The sequence below is a fragment of the Podarcis gaigeae genome (assembly GCF_964106915.1).
Source record: "Podarcis gaigeae genome assembly, chromosome: 8".
Lineage (NCBI taxonomy): Eukaryota > Metazoa > Chordata > Lepidosauria > Squamata > Lacertidae > Podarcis > Podarcis gaigeae.
Genome location: NC_139684.1, coordinates 82,535,295 through 82,559,402, shown reverse-complemented (window position 1 = coordinate 82,559,402; position 24,108 = coordinate 82,535,295). Strand labels below are relative to the sequence as shown.

The 24,108-nt window shown below is 45.9% G+C and overlaps 2 protein-coding genes and 1 long non-coding RNA gene across 4 annotated transcripts; 1 reads left to right on the top strand and 2 right to left on the bottom strand.

Moving 5' to 3' along the window:
- Window positions 1-401: 401 nt before the first annotated feature.
- TMEM160 (transmembrane protein 160) lies at window positions 402-10,459 on the bottom strand. The gene is made up of 3 exons (XM_083754422.1): window positions 10,210-10,459; window positions 7,544-7,636; window positions 402-1,247 (listed from the first exon to the last, which is right to left on the bottom strand). The coding sequence occupies exons 1-3, from the start codon at window positions 10,400-10,402 to the stop codon at window positions 991-993; spliced, it is 543 nt and encodes a 180-aa protein (XP_083610548.1). The 5' UTR covers window positions 10,403-10,459; the 3' UTR covers window positions 402-990.
- A 132-nt stretch (window positions 10,460-10,591) lies between these two features.
- LOC310851814 lies at window positions 10,592-12,485 on the top strand. The gene is made up of 3 exons (XR_014567836.1): window positions 10,592-11,089; window positions 11,457-11,562; window positions 12,089-12,485. It is a non-coding gene; the product is annotated as an uncharacterized lncRNA (long non-coding RNA).
- Window positions 12,486-13,752: 1,267 nt separating this feature from the next.
- Window positions 13,753-20,010, bottom strand: LOC310851415 (NTPase KAP family P-loop domain-containing protein 1-like). 2 transcript variants are annotated; one of them, XM_083753791.1, is made up of 4 exons: window positions 19,802-20,010; window positions 18,398-19,094; window positions 17,568-17,696; window positions 13,753-17,416 (listed from the first exon to the last, which is right to left on the bottom strand). In XM_083753791.1, exons 2-4 carry the CDS (start codon window positions 18,399-18,401, stop codon window positions 15,333-15,335), a joined length of 2,217 nt encoding a protein of 738 aa, XP_083609917.1. In that variant the 5' UTR covers window positions 18,402-19,094; window positions 19,802-20,010; the 3' UTR covers window positions 13,753-15,332. The 2 variants fall into 2 exon arrangements, with proteins under 2 accessions (XP_083609917.1, XP_083609916.1); XM_083753790.1 differs by having other exon boundaries at window positions 19,012-19,094.
- Between the last annotated feature and the right edge of the window lie 4,098 nt (window positions 20,011-24,108).

Genomic DNA, 24,108 nt, shown 5'->3' with positions numbered 1-24,108 from the left:
GCAGCAGCTTGTCCTCGCAGTGGCACAGGCTCTCTGATTTAAAGAGACCTTGCACTACCTGAACAGCTCCGGCTGTGCTGCAGCCAATCAGTGAGCTGCACGGCGGCACCTGCCACTACGGTCCAGAGGCGTCAGACACCTTGCGGTAGCTTCGGGGGCCTTATATTCTGGGGAGGCCTTATGTTCGGGGGAGCTCTTATTTTTTTGGGAGGGTGCCTTATATTACAGCGAGAGGCAAAACTGCAAGTAGGTCTTATTTTCGGGGGATGTCTTACTTTCGGGAAACAGGGTAGAAGTTAGTCTGCCCAGCTAAAACCAAGAGTTGCGTGCCCAGCTGCTATCACGAGGAAAGAGCGTGAGCAGTTTTTTGTCACCAGGTTTAGAAAAAAAAAATTAGGAGATTTGGTTTTGGTGTCTTTAATACAAATGTCAACTGATTTGGACAGGTGGAGCAAAGAAGGCATGGGCCAGTGGCAGAAGAGATACATCTGATATGTAAGGAGCAGGAGGATTGGGGAGTATAAGCAACACTGGGAAAGCAGGGCCAGGCTTTACAGGAGATGCCAAGAGAGCAGGGCATTTCTTACAATATCTTTAGCTGATAAATATCAGCTAGCATATCAATTAACTGGTTGAAGCGGGGGGCAGAGCAGAGCAAGACCAACTTCAACAGAATGCTTACGTGCCAGAGATCCCAGTTCAGCAAGAGTGCGTGCTGCTGGCTCAGCAGAGTGTCCTCTGAACAATTCCCTTCTTTGTCGTTGCTGGTGACCTGATTTTTGCTACTGTCACTTTCCCAGAGCCCATCTGGAAAAGCTGAAATAAATACAAAGCAGCCAGCACATCCGCTTGTCTCTTGTTTGCAAGGAAGCCGCCTCTCCTTGCCCTTCGGCCCAAAAGGCAGAAGGATTCAAACATGCCGGGTGGGGTGGCCTTAAAAGCTGCAGTCCACAGAATACAATCGCGTGTCTGCACAAGCCAACTGGGCCTTCACTTATCCGACTTCCCGTCCTCCTTTTTCTTGTCCTGGCACTTGTCGTTGGGGTCGTCCTGGATGATCTCCACCTCCAAGCGCCCAATGTAGAGGGAGATGGCGCACAGCCAGAACAGTGCCACAGTGGTGACTGCGGCACAGTTCAGGAGAGCCGTGGAAAAGGACAGCATCATGGTGCGACGGAGGAGGAAGAGGCTGACGAGGTAGGAGGCGCTGCCGTACGAGACACAGATTCCACCCAGGATGAAGAAACCTGCAAGGAGATACAAAAGTCAGCATTGGGCAGTACTAAGCAGTGAATATGCCTGTCTATACAACTCAACAGCCTTCTACTAAAACAAACAAACAAAAACCCCTATGTGTGTCTGGATGGGCTTATACTGGAGGGGAGAAATCCCTTATTCTTATATACAGTGGTACCTCAGGTTAAGAACTTAATTTGTTCAGGAGGTCGATTCTTAACCTGAAGCTGTTCTTAACCTGAGGTACCACTTTAGCTAATGGGGCCTCCTGCTGCCGCCATGCGATTTCTGTTCTCATCCTGAAGCCAGGTTCTTAACCCGAGGTACTATTTCTGGGTTAGCAGAGTCTGTAACCCGAGGTTACCACTGTATTCTTTATAAATTCAGACCTTCAAGCTGACATTAAAAAGTAACATGAAATTTTATTAGACCAACTAAGTTTGAGCTAGGAGCACACATGCCTTCAAGACGAGCCAAGCTCTTCATGGGCTGAAAAAACAAACCATTGGTAAAAAGTTCTATATGACTCTAAAGCCTGCATAGGTCTCTTTTAATCTTACCTACCTCCTGTCTCTGAATTAATATGGTTACCCATCCCTACTGAGTTTCCCTAGTCACCAGAAGTGGCACAGGCTCAGAAAAGAAAGTATTTAATCTGTTCCTCCAAATCTGGAGGTTATTTGATACACAAAGAGACCCACTCCAAGTCTCCTGCTGTAGTAGTGGAGGGCAAGATCCCACTGGGACAGGGAATCTGGTGTGAAACGCCTGGGGAGGTGAAAGGGATTCAGTTGGAATGTTTGACATGCACACTGTCTTGCAGAGGTAAGTTCCTATTTCCAGCATGATAAACCCAAAAGAGAAACCATGTGTACTCCACTGGCTCCTCAAAGATAAAAACTTGATCAGAATTATTCCTCACCACCACCCCTTCATACCTGTACAACTATGTCATTTCTCAAAACCACAAATGCCGTTTATAAACCAGGAACACCAACACAACTAATTGTAGCTCAGTTTCAAGTATGAGGATCCACTGCCCCACTGTGGCATAAATGAGAAACACTGTTTTGGAACCATTGACAGATTTAAGACTCAGCAGTGACTAAATCCTTTTCAGGCAGCCCTCAATATCCCAACAATACAGTGGTACCTCAGGTTAAGTACCATATTTTTTGCTCTATAAGACTCACTTTTTCCCTCCTAAAAAATAAGGGGAAATCTGTGTGCGTCTTATGGAGCGAATGCAGGCTGTGCAGCTATCCCAGAAGCCAGAACAGCAAGAGGGATTGCTGCTTTCACTGCTCAGCGGTCCCTCTTGCTGTTCTGGCTTCTGAAATTCAGAATATTTTTTTTCTTGTTTTCCTCCTCCAAAAACTAGGTGCATCTTGTGGTCTGGTGCGTCTTATAGAGCAAAAAATATGGTACTTAATCCGGAGATCCATTCTTAACCTGAAACTGTTCTTAACCTGAAGCACCACTTTAGCTAATGGGGCCTCCTGCTGCTGCCACACCGCTGGAGCACTATTTCTGTTCTCATCCTGAAGCAAAGTTCTTAAGCTGAAGCACTATTTCTGGGTTAGCGGAGTCTGTAACCTGAAGCGTATGTAACCTGAAGCGTATGTAACACGAGGTACCACTGTATTGACTTTGCTGTGTAACTGCTACTCTCTCCCCAACCCACTACACATATATATAGTGTCTGTGAGAGAGTGGGATTTTTACCAAAGCTGGTGCAATTCAAGAGGATGCTGTACCTAAAACTGTGGTCTTGCGCGCCTAGCTTCTGCATTGCATATGGAGGAGGATACATTAAAACAAACTTGTCCATAGTTGCAGATTGCCCCCTTCACTGTGCAGCCACAGGGAATGCTGGACACATGACAGTCTTTACTCTTCTTGCCTTCTCACAGAGCCCATCCAGCAACCTCCTCCTGACTGCATTGAGGTGAAAGAGGTGACAATACTGTAACGAAACCCGGTATCTGGAGAAAAGCCAATTAACAAAATGCAGCTTATCCGCAGAAATATGGCTTGTTTTTAGAAAAAGCTATTTACATTTGGAAGATGACGGAATTATGCAAGCTCATAGGTCACTGCAATCTGCATAATTATCAGCGTGCTGAACTTCCTTTAAAATGGGGAAGGAGAGGCGAGGGAGGGAGAACCACTTTAAGGGGCCAAGTGTATGTTCTGGTGCCCTTGTTCCTCTGGGGAAAGGAACAAGTGCTACTCCTTGCAGCATCAGCCTTAAGTGCTGGCCTGGCTGCAAGTGCTGGTGTGCTTGGGGGGGGGGGGAGTAAATGGGGAAGGAATTGAGATATTGTTACCCAGTTGGGTAGGTGGACATACAAAAATGGAGCGAAGAGGATAGAGAAGCACCTGCTGGCACAGCCTGGTGCTTAGGGAGCTGAAGGCCAGGGGGCCAGCATCTCACAAAGGACTTCTGCTGGGCCCTGTAATGTAGATTTCCTATAAGCAAGCAAGAATGCAGTTCAGAGCAGGGAAACACCTTCAGGTGTTGTTGGGCTCCAGTCCTCATCAGCTCATCAGCTAGTGTGGTGACTGGGACCACATAACAGGACCACATAATACCGGTCCTGAGAGATCTGCATTGGCTCCCAGTACGTTTCCGAGCATAATTCAAAGTGTTGGTGCTGACCTTTAAAGCCCTAAACGGCCTCGGTCCTGTATACCTGAAAGAGCGTCTCCACCCCCATTTTTTAGCCCGGACAATGAGATCCAGCGCCGAAGGCCTTCTGGTGGTTCACTCACTGCAAGAAGTGAGGTTACAGGGAATCAGGCAGAGGGCCTTCTCGGTGGTGGCACCCGCCCTGTGGAACACCCTCCCTTCAGATGTCAAGGAAATAAGCAGCTATCTTACCTTTAAAAGACATCTGAAGGCAGCCCTGTTTAGGGAAGTTTTTAATATTTAATGCTGTATTGTTTTTTAACACTTGATTGGGAGCCACCCAGAGTGCCTGGGGAAATTCAGCCAGATGGGCGGGTATAAATAATAAATTATTATCATCATCATCAATGGTCAACTGTTATAGTCATAGTCCAACAACATTGGAGGGGCAACAGGTTCCCCAGTCAAACCCTGCCTCCTCTTGTCTCCTTCCCTGCTTTATTTCACAGACTTCGGGGCACATCAATTTCAACTTTCCTTTTTATTCAGGCTTAAAGAGTTCAAGTCGCCCATTTCATAGAACAAACCCTCTGCTTCTCCTTCCTCTCTGCACACCTGCTACCCCTTCCTGGGCATTCCATGCGGGCAAATGGAATACACCTGCAACTCGGTGGATCCTCAGCCTCTAACTGCCACTGCTGGCCTTGAGCTTTTAAAGTCGGCCACTGCTCCCCACCCAGCTTTTTCCTAGGGACAAGCAAACTGCCCAAGGTCGCTGAAACAGTCCCTGTCTGACTTTCAAGGCTGTAGAATCGTTTGCTCTTCTGGGTGCCGTTTACAGAAGATGACATCACAAGAGCTATTAGTGTCTGAAATGTCAATTGAGACTTATTAAGGTTCCTCTTGTCTTTTGACTCACTTATTCAGAGAAGCTCTTTCTGGCTCTAACCATCAATTAGCTCTTCCAAATGTTGGAAGAATGACGGCCCCAGTCGTAGACAGTACAGTGTCTACAGACAAATGCTACACAAGGTGCATCTCAAGTAGGTTCCCCCTTGGACAACACAGCTCTCCGTAAGTCATTTGCTACACGGCAACAGCCCTAGAAGAACAACCCGCTCTTTTCCGGTTTGCAAAGTCTTCTCAATACAGTCACTTTAAAGCCATTTTGACTCCCCACCTGCAGCAGGGCAAATAAACAGGTCTGTTTTGCAAATGGGCAAAACAGGCTGTGATGCTAGTGCCCACTTCCTGAGCTCCAGAGTTACAGCTGCGGTGTGTCGCCAGCGATATACCAGGACGTTGAAAAAAGCTGTGTTGGCCCCAGCCGGCGAGATGCCGGGTGAAACTGCTGCAGCTCTTTGTGGGAGCTGAGGCGCTTTCACCCCGGTGCCTCGCGGGCTGCAGCGGGTGGGGGGCTCCGTAAAATTGCTTGACAGCAGCACGCTTCTCAGCCATGCAGTTTAAAGAAGCGGAGGATGGAACAAGCTGAAAGGGCACCCCACCGATTCAGCTTGATTCTCCCTATGTCGGGGCAGAGTGCGATGGTGGTTTCACCAGCAGTATATTGTTGGTGAAGCTGCCACAGCTTGAGTCCCTCTGCCTCTAGCTCCCAGCTAGTTTGTTTCTCCCTCAGCATGCTGGGGGCAAAGGCACTCGAGTGATACAGTGGGATGCAGTGATACAGTGGTACTTCAGGTTAAGTACTTAATTCGTTCCGGAGGTCCGTACTTAAACTGAAACTGTTCTTAACCTAAAGCACCACTTTAGCTAATGGGGCCTGCTGCTGCTGCCGTGCTGCTGGAGCACGATTTCTGTTCTCAACCTGAAGCAAAGTACTTAACTCGAGGTAATATTTCTGGGTTAGTGGAGTCTGTAACCTGAAGTGTATGTAACCTGAGATACCACTGTAGTTTCACCAGCAATATACTGCTGAGTGAAGCTGTCATTGCGGCCTGCCCCCATATACTGGTCCTGGGCAATATATTGATATATCACCCAGGCCTACTCTCCTGCTACGTATGCAAACTATACAGCTTGTGGTTGCCTCCTTTCTCTGAAGAGCAGAGGGGCAGAAGACCAGAGGCTAGGTACCTTCTATTTCATCAGCTGTATTGGAAGACCTTGACCAAGTCTCAGAAAATGACCCATGGGGACCCACCCTTAGTGTTAGAGCCAGTGTGGTGTAGTGGTTAAGAGCGGTAGACTCATAATCTGGTGAACTGGGTTCATGTCTCTGCTCCTCCACATGCAGCTGCCTGGTGACCTTGGGCCAGTCACACTTCTCTGAAGTCTCTCAGCCCCACTCACCTCATAGAGTGTTTCTTGTGGGGAAGGAAGGGAAAGGAAAATGTTAGCCGCTTTGAGACTCCTTAAAAGTAAAGGTAAAGGGACCCCTGACCATTAGGTCCAGTCGTGACCGACTCTGAGGTTGCAGCGCTCATCTCGGTTTATTGGCCAAGGGAGCTGGCGTACAGCTTCCGAGCAGCACGCGGAAATGCTATTTACCTTCCCGCAGGAGCAGTACCTATTTACTTTGACGTGCTTTCGAACTGCTAAGTTGACAGGAGCAGGGACCAAACAACGGGAGCTCACCCCGTCGCGGGGATTCAAACCGCCGACCTTCTGATCGGCAAGTCCTAGGCTCTGTGGTTTAACCCACAGTGCCACCTGCGTAGGGTAGTGATAAAGCGGGATATCAAATCCAAACTCTTCTTCTTAATTATCCTTACCACGGCCCTGAAAGGCAGGCCTGTAATTTATTCTCATATTACCAGTGATCAGTGTTAAAAACTCAGATATATAATCGCCAAATGGCACTTTAAACCTGGGCTGTGGTCACCATAATGGAATATAAAGGTTATGTGTGTGTCCCCTGCCACTCCACGGTATGATGATATTATTCTTATTCTGATTCTTATACCGCTTTATATTTTAAAGAACAAATCTGCAAGCAGTTTACAACACATTAAAACATCAAATAAAACAACGCAAAATAAAATGAATTCAAGCTACAAGGGAAATATTTCAAATCCTTCTCCTGTGACATTTTGCTTTCCTCGGTGGCCAACCTGGCATCCACAAATCTCCACGTGGTCCCAAATGGACCCACGCTAGTCATAAAATGTGCTTGGCTAATTTTGAACACTGCCAGTGATGTTTAAAAATTGAATTGAATTAGAAAAGTGTCCTGTGCAAATTGGGGAAATTTTCCGATACCCTTGACTGGAGAGTGATGTAATTCAGCATATATCACCTGTATTTAGTAAACAAGGCTAAAAGCGTTCAAACCGTCAAGCTTGCCTAATACTGTGGTTACAGTGGGCATCCGTTTGTTGTTACTAACCATCCTATGAATCAACATTTTTTCCGCTCCACATCACTGCACAGTGCAGATGAGGCAATTGTATGGCCTGTATGAACCCACGATGCAAGTTTCTGATCCAAAGGATAAATGAATCAGAGCCATGTAAGCTGACTTTGTGGCTTCGCACTTCTCCCTAAGGAAAGGGTGTTGGCCTGTTGACACGGGTAACCCCTTCTATGATTGTTATCCTCTTAGAAGAATGAAGCCAACAACATTTTGATGGAATGATTCCTTTATCCGTGGCAGCAAACTAAGATCTGCCAATATCCTGTCACCCCACCCTGAGTATCGACTTGCTTGTTACCTACCATAAGCTGCTTCGCGCCCCATGTCACTCTGAACGTAAGAAATCACTCCAACACCAGTAGCCAGCAAGCCATTCCGAAACCAGGAGAGGAAACCTGGTGAGAAAGGAGGAAGGGAATAAGAACCATCTCCTCTGTGTTTAAGCAGACATGGTTTCTATCAGATTAAATCAATACATATTAATAATGCTAATAGTACACCCTACATATATCTACTCAGAAGTAAGCCCAACTGAGACATACTCTCAGGTAAGCCTGTAAAATATGATAGTCTAGTGCTACTGTTAATAAACATAACTGTCACAGTACTTTACAGAACTGGTTGTTACAAGGATTAACTAAGACAATACAGTGGTACCTTGGTTGCTGAACTCAATCTGTTCTGGAAGTCCATTTGACTTCCAAAACGTTCACAAACCACGGCACGGCTTCTGGTTGGCCCAGAAACAATGCCAACAGCCGAAACGGACATTTGGCTTCCAAAAAACATTTCGCAAACCAGAACACATACTTCTGGGTTTGCAGCATTCAGGAGCCGACTTGTTTGGGAGCCAAGCCGTTCAGGAACCAAGGTACCACTGTATTCATGAAGCGTTCGGAACACTCAAAAACAGATAGAAAAGTGCTGCTGTTGTTTCAGTTCTGAATATCTTTAAGTGTTCTTAGCTGTTAATGTTTTAGATGGTTTTATGTTATGTTATGTTTTTATGTTATTCTTCATGATACTGTTTGTAAGGATGACTTGAGACCATTGTGCCACAGCTTGCCTGGCTCCTCCCTCTCTGCCCACTGAGAGGGAAAAGGGAAGGAGGAGCAGGCAGTTTGGTGGGGAACTGGCGGCCCAACTGCAAGCAACTGTGGGAGCAAGGTGGGTTGAAAGGCAGTGGAAACAGCCATGGTGATTTAATGAGCATTCACGTTTCACATCATTCCCTAGAGCGAATTGGTTTTATTATAGAATTTTTATTGGTATGTTAGAATATTACTTAAACCACTCTGAAAGGTCTGGCTGAAAAGTGGCATATAAACATCTTAAATACATGAAAGAATGCAAGATTAAAGGTAAAGGGACCCCTGACCATTAGGTCCCGTTGTGACCGACTCTGGGGTTGTGGCGCTCATCTCGCTTTATTGGCTGAGGGAGCCAGTGTACAGCTTCCGGGTCATGTGGCCAGCAGGACTAAGCCGTTTCTGGCAAAGCAGAGCAGCGCACAGAAACACCGTTTACCCGCCAAGGTGGTACCTATTTATCTACTTGCACTTTGGCGTGCTTTCGAACTGCTAGGTAGGCAGGAGCAGGGACCGAGCAACGGGAGCTCACCCTGTCGTGGGGATTCAAACCGCCAACCTTCTGATTGGCAACTCCTAGGCTCTGTGGTTTAACCCACAGCACCACCCGCGTACCAATGCAAGACTACAGCATCAACAAAATCTGAAGCAGCAGTTAGAAACAGCATAATGATAAAAGTACTTAAAGACCCTGAACAATACTGTAATGAAGTCTTAGCTAAGGGGCAGGCAAAGAAACAAACCACCAAACAGGTGCCAGTGGAAGGCCCCAGGTTCAGTCCTGAGATCTACAGTTAAAAGGGTGAAGAAGCAGATGGTGCAGAGAGATCCCTTGGCGAAGTGCCATTCAAGAAAACTGACCATTCAGAGCTAGAACAACCAATGGTCTAAGCCAGGAAAAGGCACTTCCTATATACTGTAAGACAGAAGTGCCTGGCGTGCTCTGGTCCATGGGGTCACGAAGAGTCGGACACGACTAAACAACAACAAATATACTGAAATGGTAAGGGTTGGTGGGAGTTACAGTCCTACAATCTCTGAAAGACCACAGGTTCTGCATCCCTGTTCTAAATCATGTTCCACATAAGAGGATCTTTGATATTTAGTTAAAATCACTAGGAAATGCTTCAATTGACTGTTTTGCCTAGTACTGTACATATAATCAGTCACGAACTCTGCTGATATAAAGCTAGCTATGTTTCTCTTCACAAATGATGTCTGACTAAAGATAATGCAGGCCTCCAGGTGTTGTTCCAACTACAACTCCCATCAGCGCTGACCACTGTCCATGCTGGCTAAGTCTATATGCAGACCTCAACGTCCAGTGTAATTGTGTTTTTTTTGGGGGGGGGGCGGTGTGTGTTTCTGATCCCTTCCAACTCTACGTTATGCACCACCTACCCCAGGCATAGGCAAACTCCAGGTGTTTGGGACTACAGTTCCCATCACCTCTAGCTAACAGGTCCAGTAGTCAGGGATGATGGGAATTGTAGTCCCAAATATCTGGAGGGCCGGAATTTGCCTATGCCTGACCTACCCTGAAGATGAGCTCTGCCGAACTCTTAACCTTGCACATTGATAAAGGTACTGCCTAATAGCATATATATATATATAATATTGTTGGGGGATATTAAAGTTAAACATGCAATGTAAAATACCTAAAATATGGAGTTAATTTTAAAAGCGGGATCCTAAGAGGTGACCCTTGGCCTACATTAAGCCTCCCTGTTCCCGCCCTGGAACGTCTTTATCCGTCTACTTCCTGCAACAAATCTCAAGCCCCGCCCCTCAAGAAGCCCCGCCCACATCGGCCTTCCGCAGGCCCCACCCCCTCCCTGCGCGCGCCTCAGCCCCCTCTCCGCCCGCCGCCCTTCCCTCACCGGTCTCGTGAGCTTTCCTGAGGAGCCAAGCGTCTGCCTTGTCCAGCTCCGAGACGACGGGAGGTCCCGGGCCCCGCCCAGAGCTGGGCCTCGCCGCCTTCCCTTTCCACGGCCAGGCCTCTCCCCTCAACAGGCCGCCGGCCCCTCTCGCCCGCGCCATGGCCCGGCTCCACCAGGCCCCGCTCAGCGCCATAGCGGCGGCCTCGGGAAAGGCTCAAGACTAAAGAGCCGGTGTGCGGAGAGACCGCCCCTGTCAGGCACGGAAGGCGGGGCTGGTGCTGATAGGCCGCGTGGGCTGCCGCTCCTCGTCAGCGCCGCCCCCCCGCCGGGAGATTTCGAGAGGGATTGGCCGAGGCGCATGTCGTTGTGAAGTGAGGCGGATACGTTGCTTATCAGGATAGGTCCTTCGTGACCCATCGGGTATTCTACGGGGTACCTTCATCCTTCTGATTGGTCTCCCGAGAGCATTCTGGGAGATGCAATCGCTTTCCTCAGCTCTGGGCTGCCCCGTTGCATGCTGGGGATTGTAGTCTCTACCTCAGCAGAGCCAAGTACAGTACGTTACACTGTACAGAGAGAGAGAAAAGCGGTTGAGTGACAGAAAACGTCTGCAGGGTTCTAGTTTTAGGACCATTTAGGATCGAGGAAAGCTTCGCTTGTGTGACTGACGTGCGGAAGGAAGGAAAAAGACGTTTTAATTTCAAAGCTCCGCTCAATCGGCCATATGAAAATATGAACAGTGGGCTAAGAGTTCAGGCCTGTCATAAGCTGCTCGCTTCCAGCTCCGAGACCCATGTTCAGTGTGGACCATCTTACAGTGATATGACAGGGCTGCCATAAACCACAAAGATAATATTTGTAGTATTGGACCGCACTGCAGGTGAAATATACTCAAAGTGATTTCATGCTCTTTATTCAGCTCATAGTGGTGAGGAGGAATGAATGAAAGTCCCCTCAAAGTATCTGCTTTATATACATTATTTACACAATGGGCTGCACATGATTGGCTAATTCTGGAATTCTACTGTAAGCCAATCAGGTTGTGGATTCACTTATATCTGGGGCATGATTGGGTGGTTCCTGCCAACCAATCATACTGCTGCATTGTTCTAGGACCAATCGGACTGCTGCATTCTGCATCCTATTGTTCTAGGACCAATCAGACTGCTGCCTTTTGGATCCTATTGTTCTAGGACCAATCAGACTGCTGCTGTTTGGGTCCTATTCAACTCAGTACATAACACCAGGGTTGTCATAAACCCTGCTAGGCTCCCAGTGCCCCATTTCTCCTGAGCCATGGACACCAACGCCCTCAACTCTCTGCAATTTATTTATGACAGGAAGTGTTAGCAGGTGAGCATTCGCTTGAGGTCACCAATCTGCGTGGCAAATATTGCCCTGCTTGGGGTAAAACCTCAAGTGTACCATATACAGTGGTACCTCAGGTTACAGACGCTTCAGGTTACAGACGCTTCAGGTTACAGACTCCGCTAACCCAGAAATAGTACCTCAGGTTAAGAACTTTGCTTCAGGATGAGAACAGAAATCGTGCTGTGGCAGAGGGAGGCCCCATTAGTTAAAGTGGTGCTTCAGGTTAAGAACAGATTCAGGTTAAGAACCGACCTCCAGAACGAATTAAATTCTTAACCCGAGGTACCGCTGTAGATGTATTTGAGCTCCATTCAAAGGCCCTGCTTCCTCCTTAACACCAAATACCTTTTTTTCTCCCCATTTCCTGTCCCTCCAGAGAGCCAGGGCCCCTTTCTCTTCTACATTGGGAAAGAAAACCTAAATTGTGTCTCCATTAAAAAATAATAAATCATAGAGTTTCAAATATAAATTGTACCAATTTACAGAGTTTCACACATTATTTTTACAGGTGCCCCACTTCCCGAAATGGCATGAGGTTTCAGGGGTGCTGCTTTCTTGGGTTCAGCTTCCTCTGGAAGGAGAGATCTCTGTATGCTTATGTGAGTTTGCAATGTTTGTATTTATGTACAATTATACAAGATGAGCACAGGAAGAGGCAAACAGCACAGCGTTCTTTCCCACAGTAAATTTACTGCCTCATAATCAAATCCCCTGGATCCAGCACTCCCCAAGATATAATCGCCCAAATTGTGAGAAGTGAGGTTACAGGGAACCAGGCAGAGGGCCTTCTCGGTAGTGGCACCCACCCTGTGGAACACCCTCCCTTCAAGGCAATAAGCAACTATCTTACTTTTAAAAGACATCTGAAGGCAGCCCTGTTTAGGGAAGTTTTTAATGTTTAATGCTGTGTTTTTAATATTCATTTGGGAGCCGCCCAGAGTAGCTGGGAAAACCCAGCCAGATGGGCGGGGTATAAATAATAAATTATTAATATTATTTCTTTTCCTTCTTTTTCTCTCTGTGTCTCTCTGCCTCTCCCAAAATGCTTCTGTTGTCCTCTGCACACACAGATCTCGAGCCTCACCCATAGGTGCTGGATAGGGGTGAAGCAGTCAGAAAAGGCATGTGTAATCTCTTTTGAAATGATTTTCATATTCCCACCATTTCTATTAAACTAGAGCCTGCCCTATCATTTGGCCGAGTGAGGCAACTGCTTCAGGTGGCAGGTGCTGCGGGTGGGAGTAAAGCAGGGGCAGCCCCTTCTCTTCCTGTCAGTTGGAGGGCAGCTTTGTGTGCCACATGCCCTCCTCTGCATTCACTAAGTAAGCCTGCTGCCCTTGGATGCAGTGGAGAATGCTGACCCATTGCCAGAGCTGAAGTCAGATTTAACTGCCAGAATGTATACATGGGAATGGGGTGAGGGGTGGGGATCTTATAGGCAGTGCTTTGTTTCTGAAAAAAAAAAAGTGCCGGTACTCTGGGCACAAATTTTCCCTGGGGCCAAGAGAAACAATTACATGTTAAACAAATGCATGTTCTACTGAAACTTCATTATGATCTTGGTATATAGTTATTACATGATGCATGATAATGACTTGCGGCAATACCACAACTTTTTCTGCACTCTCAGTACCTGACTCTGCATGCTTATTTTCACCACAGGGTCATACCATCCGACATTCTGCTGGGACACAGGCTTGCACCTCCTACCTCAATCCTGGAAAGTATTTGCACAGCTTAGAGAAGGAGGCACGATGCTTTGAGGGGCTCCAAGAGCCATCCTGACACCTTCCTAAAGCCCTCCCAGCTTTGGAAAGGAGGCAGCAGGGATCCAGGATCCTGTCAGAGCCTTACGCCTCCTTCCCCTAAGCTCAGAAAACGTTTGCCCAGCTTAGGGAAGGAGGCGCAATGTTCTGACAGGTCCGAGAGCCTCCTGTCTCCTCCCCAACAAAAAAAGTGGTGGAACTGTGTTCTGGCATGTTCAGCACTGCTAATAACCTGCTTCAAACATCAAAATGTATTGGGCTGGGTCCAGATATCAATTCTAACCCATAACACTCTTTTACTAATCCTGGAAATCAGAGAGCAAATTCTCCAACATTATGTTCCATGACATTTATAGTTAAGTATAAAGACTTCAATACACACACACACACACACACACACCAGCACTTGTTGGTTTATTTAATAAAATTTATATACCACTTTATTGTATTGACACTTTTAAGGTGCTTATAAGAAATATTAAAATTATCGTAAACAGTTAAAAACAGTAATTAAAATGAATTAAAAGATTAACAGTAAAATAAATTAAAATACATCACCATCTATATATCTAGGTAGGCTTGCCTAAACAAAAACAGGTGCTGAAATGTTGCCTTTACTATACCTACATAAATCTCAACAGAAAGTGATCTGACCATGTGCTGTTGTCAATATCTCCCACTTTTAGAACACCCTCCTCCTGCCCAGGTGAGAGGAGCCCAGGACGGCAAACAAATAAGAATTAAAATATCCAAAAATACCCAATACAAATACCCCAATACAAATGCAGACTGGAAAATAGCTTATTGACAAGAGGGTCTTCAGGTAGGTCCCGAAAAGACAACAGACCCCCTAATTTTCACAGTGTTTCATTTTCCAGTGATACACATGCAGCAGTGGCATTTCAGGGTTTGGTGGGGGAGATTCCCATCTGAGTTTCAAGCTCTGCCATTTCGGTATATTAACTACTGATTTAAAACAATGCATGTTGAAAGTATTTGTCTTGTTGCTTTTTAATGCCTTCTTTGACAGCCTCCTGTGTAAGAAACACAGAGATAGGAGCATTTGAGATATAATGATGTGAGAGTTGACTTAACACCCTAATTGGAAAACCAGTATTGATCCAGGGTTGTTAAAATTGTCTACCAAATGTCTAACTAGTATTGGTTGAGGTTTAATTTCTGGGTCATGGATATTGGTGGTTCTGGGGTATTTTTGCGTTTGGTTCTTTTAACTAGGGCTTTTTTTCAGCCCTGGAACTCACTAGAACTCAGTTCTGATACCTCTCAGGTAGGCGCCATTGCCATTCTAAGAGAACAAGGGAGATGTTCATGATGAGTTCCGGCACCTCTTTTTCTAGAAAAATAGCACTGCTTTTAACCTTTTTGAGAAATGATAAGTGGTAGAGTCCTCCGAATCTCTAAGCTCAGCCTTCCTCAGCCTGGTGCCCTCCAGATGTCTTGGACTACAAGTCCCATCAGCCTCGACCAGCACAACTGCAGAAGGCTCTCTCACACCTGTAGCCATATGCATTTTCAAACTGTTTGGGTTGTGGCTTGCTGTTGTGACACTGTTCTTGATTTCATTTCATTTTTTTTCATTTCACTTTTAATTTGTATACCGCCTTTCTATATTAGTATACACAAGGCTGTTTACAAGCTGAAGGAACAACAAAATATACAACAAAGATCTCACACACACCTTATATCAATTTGATCCAATACAAAAAAGTCATCATAAAAATATATCTTTAAAATAAACAATTTATATCAAATAAAATAACATTCAATAATCCATTACATATACAATAACATTATGTATCAGCAAATAATAATTAAACAGAAATTCACTCTCAACGATTACAATAAATAATTACTAAACTATAATCAGTAAAAGTAACAGCAATTCACAATGAATAAAATACCACAATACATACAAAACCTTGTAAAAGGATCAAGTTGAGAAACAAAGGCACACAACTTACAAAGTTATTTTAAAAAAATATTTCTGAACTCATCTTCTGTCATCTCAGATGTTTCTGCTTTTCTTAAAGTCACGGTCTGGGAAAGACTGGAGGGTGGGGCAAGGCGGGTGGAAAAAGCCTTTGACTGATGCCCAGCACAAAGTCTCTCACCCCTCATAATTCTTCCTTCAGAAACAGCTCCTTTATGCAGGAGACTCCTAGGGCTGGGGCATCGGGCAAGGCGGGTGGAAAAAGCCTTTGACTGATGCCCAGCACAAAGTCTCTCCCCCCTCATAATTCTTCCTCTGAAAACACCTCCCGTATGAAGGAGACTTCTAGGGCTGGGGCGTCGGGCAAGACGGGTGGAAAAAGCCATTGCCTCATGGCCAGCACAGAGTCTTTCCCCCCTCACATTTCTTCCTCTCAGAACAGCTTCCTTAAGAAGAATACTCCTAGAGGTGGGGCGTCGGGCAAGGCAGGTGGGAACAGCCATTGCCTCATGGCCAGCACAAAGTCTTTCTCCCCTCAATGGATGGTGACTTGCTGCCTTTTCATCTGCTGTTCCTTTCTCTGCCTTTTCTTCCTCTGCTGTTATGCTGTTCAGGCCCCGTAGCAACTCAAACGGCCTTTTCAAAGAGAGATCCAAACTGATCAGGTAATTTGCCAAATATCTGGCCCACTTTGCTGTGATATGGGACCTGGTGACCAGGAAGCTTCTGAACAGATCTGGATCTCCATCTAGTTCCAGAAGTTTTTGGATATCATTCTTAATCTTAGCCAATGCTGGCTCATGGTCATCATAAATCTCCAGTAATGTTTTGCTGTCTTCCTCTGTTTCCCTCCATAGCAGATTTCTTCCTTGTCTATCTGCTTCCCTCCTCTGGCTTTCCTCAAGCTTTCTTCGGTATCGGGCATCATCCAAACATTGCAAAATCCAGCTCAGGCGGCAAGGCCAGCCGTTGGAAAGAACAACCCAGTCTATCACCTCTCTGATGTCAATTTTTTCCTCATATTTCCAAGGAGCCTTCGATTCCATCTTGGTGATGGACAAGAGGGTCAGAACTGTGTTCACCACCCTCTTCAGTTGGGCAGAATTCCCTGGGATGTATTCATTATTCATCAGGTGCTTACAGATAATTAACTTTTTGCTACAGCTGGGGTCCTCTAAACCTACCACCGTGATCTTGATGTTGTTTTCTTCACAAGAGCATGCAGCTGGATTCTCATAATCCACCTTCAGGAACTCATTAAACAGCCTTAATTTGTCCTTGGGAGTCATACGCGGCAGGGAGAAGGGCAAGGACACAATTCGGTTTAAGTACAAGTAGCCATTTGTGTTTTTCTTTTCTTTCTGAATACAATCCACAAGGATGCTTGGATCGGCAGCCAAGATGGAGATAAATGGGGCATCTTTGTTGGAAAGAAGTATGTTTATGGCATCCAGAACATCCACCACTTTGTCCTGAGTGCATCTGTCCAAATTGATGATCTTCAGGACCACCAGGATCTTTCGATTCTCTATCCATCCCAGGAACTGGAGGAAATTAGCTATGGTTTCCACTTCTTCTTTCACAAAGTTCATGAAACCCATCTTGGCACTGAGGGTGTTTCTGTCAATTTCTATCTGAAGCTTCTTTTTCAGTGTGTAGTAGAACTTGGTCATTACGTGTATGAAAGGAGCGATAAACAGAATAGCTCCTACTAAAGCAGTGGATCCAAAGAGCGACTTTAAATTGTCTTCCTTTATCAACATGCTAACTGCTAGTAAAATAAGAATCAAACCTATTATAATAGGAATGAAGAACTTCCCCCATCCTTTAAAAACCCATTTCCTTCTCTTAGTTTTTTTCAGAGATTGCCCATCAAGGATCATAAAAGTTGTAAAAAGTGCTTTGTTTTTTCCTTCGATTCCGTCAAGCAGCGCTGTAAGAATGCCAGCCCAGATGTGGTCACATCCCACATACTCCCAGGCATCAAAATGGATGAAGATGTACCGCGTACCTTTGAGTTCTTCAGGACCGGAAGCAGGGTAACATAGAATCATATGCCAAATGAGTGAAAGCAGGGAATACTTTCTTCCACCTTCCTCTCCCTCCGTGGGCATGTGGCCTGTAAAAGAAAGCAGAAGCACACCATTTATATTAATCTGTACCCGTTATTACTTAATATTGATTTCTCCTGGCCCCATTTTATTCCACACTCCTTACATTTTGTCTCCTTATCTGGGCTTTCTGTTCCCATAGGAATCGGTGGCACTTACTTTCAATTTCATCTAAGAGTCTTCTTTTGTTTCTTCCCCATGGTGCATAGAATCCCACTGTCACTGGCGGGTCAATCTCTTGTAGAGTCTTTGCCAGGGCTTTGCAGTAAAGGGCTTCGTGGGTTTCAACTGTGCAATCACAATCCATTTTACAGGAAAGAAAGCAAAAATATATTATTTTTTAAAAAACCAGGTGGATAGTAGCTGCTGTCGGCACCTCCTATTGCAACCACAGGCGTGAAATAAAGAGGCACGCCACAGGTGAAGTTAAAGGCAGGCTTGGGTGACAAGGGTTTTGCTTTTTAGCAAGCCCAAATTGTTGCACCCACATGAATGACAAGGATCTGAGAGGTGTGCTGCAGCAGCACAGGGTCAAACCATGTTGGCAAGAGGCAATCCCACCTCGTACAACGCCTACCCATCCAGTGCACTGAAGCTCGGAGACTGAACCCAAACTGAGCAGTTTTCTACACCCTCTGACTGACCCAAAACACCATGCTGTGGACACCAGTAAGCACTGTGAGATGCATGTCAGGTGGAACCATAACCAATGTGGGCCCTTAGATGGCCTAACATAAGGCTGGAAAGCTCCAAATGTCAAGTCCACCATGGCCTGTATACCCTTGCTGCCCAAACCCAAAGTGCCAGCAATAGTATATGCAGCAGCACTGCAAAAGGATTGTGCACCAGAACAGGTCACATCCATCCCCAGCCATGTCAAGGCACGATTTGTAACAGCCCCAAACTGCTATTTAATGAGGAACTTCCCATCGTGGTGATGAAACAGTGGATTTGCAGAAGGCAGAAGGCTGACTTAATGTCGCACTTACCCATGAAAACACCTTGGGCGACAACAGTGAACCATGATGATTCCGCTACCAAAGCAAAAGTAGCAATCTGAACAAAGGTGATCAGGGAGGGCCATCATTAACCACCTGCCCCTTGTGTTGGGACCACTGCTGAATGAGATGGCGTTGAACCTCCTGCTTCAGGGGCCACGGGGAAGATGTAGCACTGACTGCCTTAAGCATGAAACTAAAGCAGCCTGGCTACAGGCTCATACCACCACTGCTGCCACATGTGGTTTCTCTTTCCTCCACAAGGCTTCCTCAGAGGCGCATGTACCATAAAGATCTGAAGAAGCTAAGAGGGAGGTGGGATGGGCTTAAATAGCCCCCTGCTCTGCTTAGCTCACTCTGTGCCAACATGCAATAGCACAGTAGTTTGTGGGTAAAGGCACATCATCAATCAATCAATCAATAAAATTTTATTTATATCCCGCCCTCCCCAGCCGAAGCCGGGCTCAGAGCAGCTAACAACAGTAAAATAATACAGCATGGCCCATTCCTAAAGTGGCCACAAAGGCCCACTGCTACCAGAACCCTGTGGACTGAGCGGCCGAGAGGGGAAAGTGCAGAGAACTGATTTAGTAATAATGATGCACCTTCGTGGTCTCTCATCAGTGCTTGGTGCTCTGGATCATTCATCTCTGTGGCAAAGCGTCTCAACTTCAGCAGCTGCCCAACTCTGTCAAAAAATATATACATAGAATAAATACATTTTGGGGCAGGGCACTAGCTTAAAGGAAGGGTAAGTGGTGGTGGGCCGCCATACTGTTTAAGTCACACTGGGATGCTGCCAATTCCCACCATACCTAATGTCTCCCCATTCATCTCCAGGCTCAGTTAAAAGGTGCTGGTTAAAGCCAGGCTACTTAAGCATTATCTGTATAGCTCAGTGGGTAAGAGCACGGTGCCAGGCTTGCAGGCTTGATCCCTGTACGGGACAGCTACATATTCTGGCTATTGCAGGGGGTTGGACTAGATGATCCTCAAGGTCCCTTCCAACTCTAAAGTTCCATGATTCTATTATCTCATCGGCATTTATGATCCTGACTGTCCCCTGTGGTCATTGGGTGAGGTGCAGTTGAGAACAAGTAGCACCCTGGTAATGCAGCACCCAGATCAGCCTTTCCGAATATATGTCCTTCCAGATGTTTTGTAGTACAACTCCCATTAGCCACAGACATGATGGTCATGCTGGGTAGAAATCCTTGGATATGGTCTGAAGATCCATGAGGCTAAAGCCAAGCTAGACAACGTAGGAATTCTCGTGGCTTGGGACTGTGCTGCATTCCCTGATCCATAACATTTATGCAGGTGCATAAATCATCTCTAGATAAGCAAGTTAATCCCACCCTCTTCTTTTTTGCCTTAAAAAAGAATGCACCTTACCTGGAAAAAAAACCAACACGAGCATGGACTTGTTTGGATCCTTCACCTGAAGGCTTGCCACAGATTTAGTGAAGCTTGAATAACCCCAGACACTGACTCTTGGCTCTGAATCTCACAGACTATATATTAAATGGGATGTGGCTAACCATGACACAATATGAGCAGTGGCTTTCAACATAATGAAAGGAAACTTGGATTACACCAGCTTGTTTGGTTAGAAGTTTGCTTGGCTGTAGATTCACAGAAAGTAAACAATTATCAGTTCATAAAAGCCAATAATTTATTGTTGTCACCATAGGTCTTAATAAAAGTAACCATCATACAGAAATGAAAAAGATTTCTTAGGATAGTTATGTAACATTAGTAATATCTTGGTAAGGTGTAGCTTTTCTTCACAAAAGCAAAATAAGCAACTTTTTCAGTAATCACCCTATGATTTGTGGTAGAATCAAAGTATTTGTTTCTTTATTTGCCCAGTGGCAGAGCAATGAGAAAGTGACTTGGATTTTGGTTGCTTGAAAACAGAATAGAAAATGAGGGTTATGTTCAACCTCTTCAAACCTACAAATACAGCATCTCTGAGCAGAGAGAACCTTCCTCAACAGACTACTGTACTGTGGTACCTCGGGTTAAGAACTTAATTTGTTCTGGAGGTCCGTTCTTAACCTGAAACTGTTCTTAACCTGAGGTACCACTTTAGCTAATGGGGCCGCCACGCCGCTGCCGCGCGATTTCTGTTCTCCTCCTGAAGCAAAGTTCTCAACCTGAAATTTTTGGGTTAGCAGAGTCTGTAACCTTAAGCGTCTGTAACCTGAAGGGTCTGTAACCTGAGGTACCACTTTAATGTGCTGTTTGTGGGGCTACCTTTTGAAGACTACCTTCCAAACAGCAGTTTGGAAACTGCTATTAGTGCAGAATACAGCAGCTAGATTGCTGCTAACTAGCACCTTGCACTGAAAAACTGTTGCCCCCTTGTTCAAGAACTGCACTGGTTTCCCCGAGTGCAGTTCAGAGCTGATGTTTCCCTTCAAAGCTCTATCTGGCTTGGGATCTGTCTTGTAGGAATGTCTTCCCCTCATATTAAACATGCCCTTGTCTTGTGATCCTCTTGGAGGTCTTCCTCCAGGTGTCCTCCCCAACTGAGAGAAGGGTCTGACTCTGACCACAACCGAGAAGAACTAATATGTGGGTACCACCCCATTTATTGAACACTTTCTTATCTTTGGAGTGTGGCATGAAGGACTTTTGACTTTTAATAAAGTACTCATTTTGGTCTCTGGTTTATACAGCTGCTATTGATTATCCTATTAGCATTTCGTTAATGTGTTATTAGTGAATAGGAATTTCACCCTGCATTAGGAGAGTCACTCATCACTTGACTTGACAGGAAGCAGGTGCATGAGTTTCTTGCTCATACTAAAATTAAGGAACAAGCTATTGCACAGCTAACCACACGAGGTAGTGATCTTGGCAGCCAGGAAAAGGAACAAATGCATTGTTTTTGTCCTTTATAACTGGTAATCCTTCCTTCTTAGCATTTTCCTCGAGATGGGGATATGAGTCTTTCCCGAGGAACTCTTAGGTCTGAAAAGATGACACTTACCTCATGAGTTCTACTCTCTAAGGAAAGGGTCTGTTTCTTGGCTAAGTGTTAATGACATAATGAGTCAAATATCACTCATGAAGACTTGGCACAAGAATGAAATTCCAATGCTGAGAATGTGTGTGTATGAATTCCCAGCAGAGCTGTTTAGAGTGGTAAACCGGCTGGTCCAGATCGGTGTGGTATCATTGACAGTCAATAGCCTGCTGGGAGAGACCTGTGAATCACTTTTAGGGTAAAATCACCTGAACCCATGCTGAACTTGATGCCACCATGGTTTCAGGTTTATTGAAAGTCTCTGGAGCATCAGAGAATTACAGGTGTGAACAGGATCCTTGCACAGTGAGGCTGTAGCTACCACTTTGAAGAGGGTCTTCCCAGCATCCAAAGGTTTTTGAGAACTACTGTCCACTCTCTAATATTCCTTTCCTCAGCAAGGTGATCAAGAGGGTGGTGGCTGCCCAGCCACAGATATGCCTGTAGGAAGTTGATTATCTAGCTCCATCCCAGTCTGGTTTCAGACCTAGTTCTGGCAGCAGATCAGTCTTGGTCACTCTGACTGATGACCTCTCTTGGGAGAGAGACAAAGCGAATGCAACCCTGAAGGTGCAATGGTTTCATTCCTACCTGCAGGGTCAGTACCAGGAAGTAGTACTAGGCGATTGTTGCTTGGCTCCATGGCTTTTGGACTGTGAAGTCCCGCAAGGGTCCATTCTGTCTCCTTGCAATTTAACATCTATATGAAACCATTGGGAGCAGTTGTTTGGGGATTTGGAGTGTGGTGTCGACTGTATGCTGAAGACACACAGCTCTTATCTCTCCATTCCATCAGAAGGAGGCAGTGATGAACTGGATGGGAGCCAGTAAAATGAGGCTGAATCCTGATGAGACGGAAGTGATTTGGGTGAATGGTTCTCCTATCCAGAAACTAGGTACACATCCTGTTCTGCAAGGGATTACACTTCCTTGAAGGACCAGGTTTGTAAAATGTCTCAGGAGCCCTTAAAGCTAGGAGTGGTTTACACAGAAGTCTTAGGGATTGTTATGGACTGGCTGGATGCAGAGGAGTGGTGAGAGGCAGCAGCTGGGGAACCCCCAAAGGAGGAAGGCTCAGAGCCAGGGTGGGGTGGGATGACAATGAGAGGGAGAAGAGGGAGCAGACTGGAAGGAGTAGGTGTTGGATCCTGGAGAGGCAACAGCATTTAGTGAGCAGGAAGAGTCTGTGGCAGAGAGCAGTTCAGAAGCAGAGGCTGGAGAGGAGAAGGGGCCAAGAGGCAGAGATGAGTCAGACTGGTGAAGGAGCCAGCGGGTCTCCCCCCTTGCTGCAACCAGCTCCCCTCCTTCCTGGTCTCCCAAAACCAGACGAGGTATGAAGAGGGAGGAGCAAAGACAGAAAAGGTGTCAGAGTCTCAGATTGCTTGGGAAGGACTTGAGGGAGCAGGAGACTTAGAGAGCTGTGGGAAGGCGGGGCTCGTCAGTCCTCACAACTGTCTCATTGGGGCAAGATCTACTGGGAAGAGTTGCTGTGCTCAATGGGCCTGGCCTCCTGAGCTGTTTTGTTTCTTTGAATAAAGAGACTTAGCTTCACTGACACTGTGAGTTACTGCTGACCTGCTTCTGACAAGTATCAATAAAAATTATGTAATAAAGCCATTGAACCAAGAGAATAATAAAAAAATTGTGTACAGCTGCATCTCCCCACCACTGGCCTACTTAGTGCAAGATGGTTCTTGAGTAGTCCTGTGGGGGCAGTGCAAGACGGGTAACACCCCAGCTGGACCACTGGGAGATGATGGGCAGCTCTGCCTTCCCCACTTTTTTTGCTGTAATCCGCCCTGGAAATACGGTACTTGCATTGAAGGAGCGGCATATAAAGTATAGCAACAAACAAGTCCTTCTTATGAAATTCTAATTCTAGTTAGGTCACTGTGGCTGTTCCCTCTGCCTTTCTTCCCACCTCACTCCCACATTTACTGGCACTTGGGTGGTTAGTTTCCCACCCAGCTGCGTACTCCTCACTCTCTTCATCACAGGTCTTGTTGGTCTCCAGGAGCAGAGAGGAAGGAGCTAGATGAAACAGCTGTGGCTCAGGCAAGCTATTACGCATTTTTCTTGACTCATCCTGGCGAATAAACCCGTAAGGCAATCTGATAATCATCTACTTATTTCATAACAACAGTAACGTTTCAGTGTTCAAAGCACTTCATTTATTGCCTTGGTTCTTCCTTAGAAACACCCTTGCGAGACTGACCAATATCTGTGTTTCTATTATTATTTATTGAATAACGAAATAGTATGGGGTGATGGAAGTTGTGGTACAACATCTGGAGGGCCACAGCTTCTGCATCCCTATTCTAAACTGGATCCCACGTAAGATGGACAGGGTTCTTTAGCTAACAGTCACACTATACAATTTGGCTGTTTCACCCTCCATACACCACATAAATCTAATTACTAGCTTTGGTGATGTAGACATGTGTTCTCCTCTTTACCACTGCTTTCTGCCCGAAGGAGATGTGTTTCATTTAAGGCAGGGATGAGGTCATTTAAGGCAGGGATGAGGTGCCCGTGGCCCTGTTGCTGGATGACAGCTCCCATCATCCTTGACCATTCATTGTGCTGCCTGTGGACTCTTGGGGGTTGGAAGTTTTACAGCATCTGGGAGGCCACAGCTTCCCCAAACCTGGCTTAATACATAAGACAG

Bases quoted from the DNA above. Each gene is read 5' to 3' on its own strand.
- LOC310851415 (XM_083753790.1), bottom strand. From the start codon at position 19,054: ATGAATGATCCAGAGCACCAAGCACTGATGAGAGACCACGAAG. The intron at 17,697-19,011 runs GTGCATCATTAT...GTGATTGCACAG, and splicing joins ACTGATGAGAGACCACGAAG to TTGAAACCCACGAAGCCCTT. The intron at 17,417-17,567 runs GTAAGTGCCACC...TTTCTTTTACAG, and splicing joins ACTCTTAGATGAAATTGAAA to GCCACATGCCCACGGAGGGA.
- TMEM160 (XM_083754422.1), bottom strand. From the start codon at position 10,402: ATGGCGCTGAGCGGGGCCTGGTGGAGCCGGGCCATGGCGCGGGCGAGA. The intron at 7,637-10,209 runs GTGAGGGAAGGG...CTTTCTCACCAG, and splicing joins CAGGAAAGCTCACGAGACCG to GTTTCCTCTCCTGGTTTCGG. The intron at 1,248-7,543 runs GTAGGTAACAAG...ATCTCCTTGCAG, and splicing joins GGGGCGCGAAGCAGCTTATG to GTTTCTTCATCCTGGGTGGA.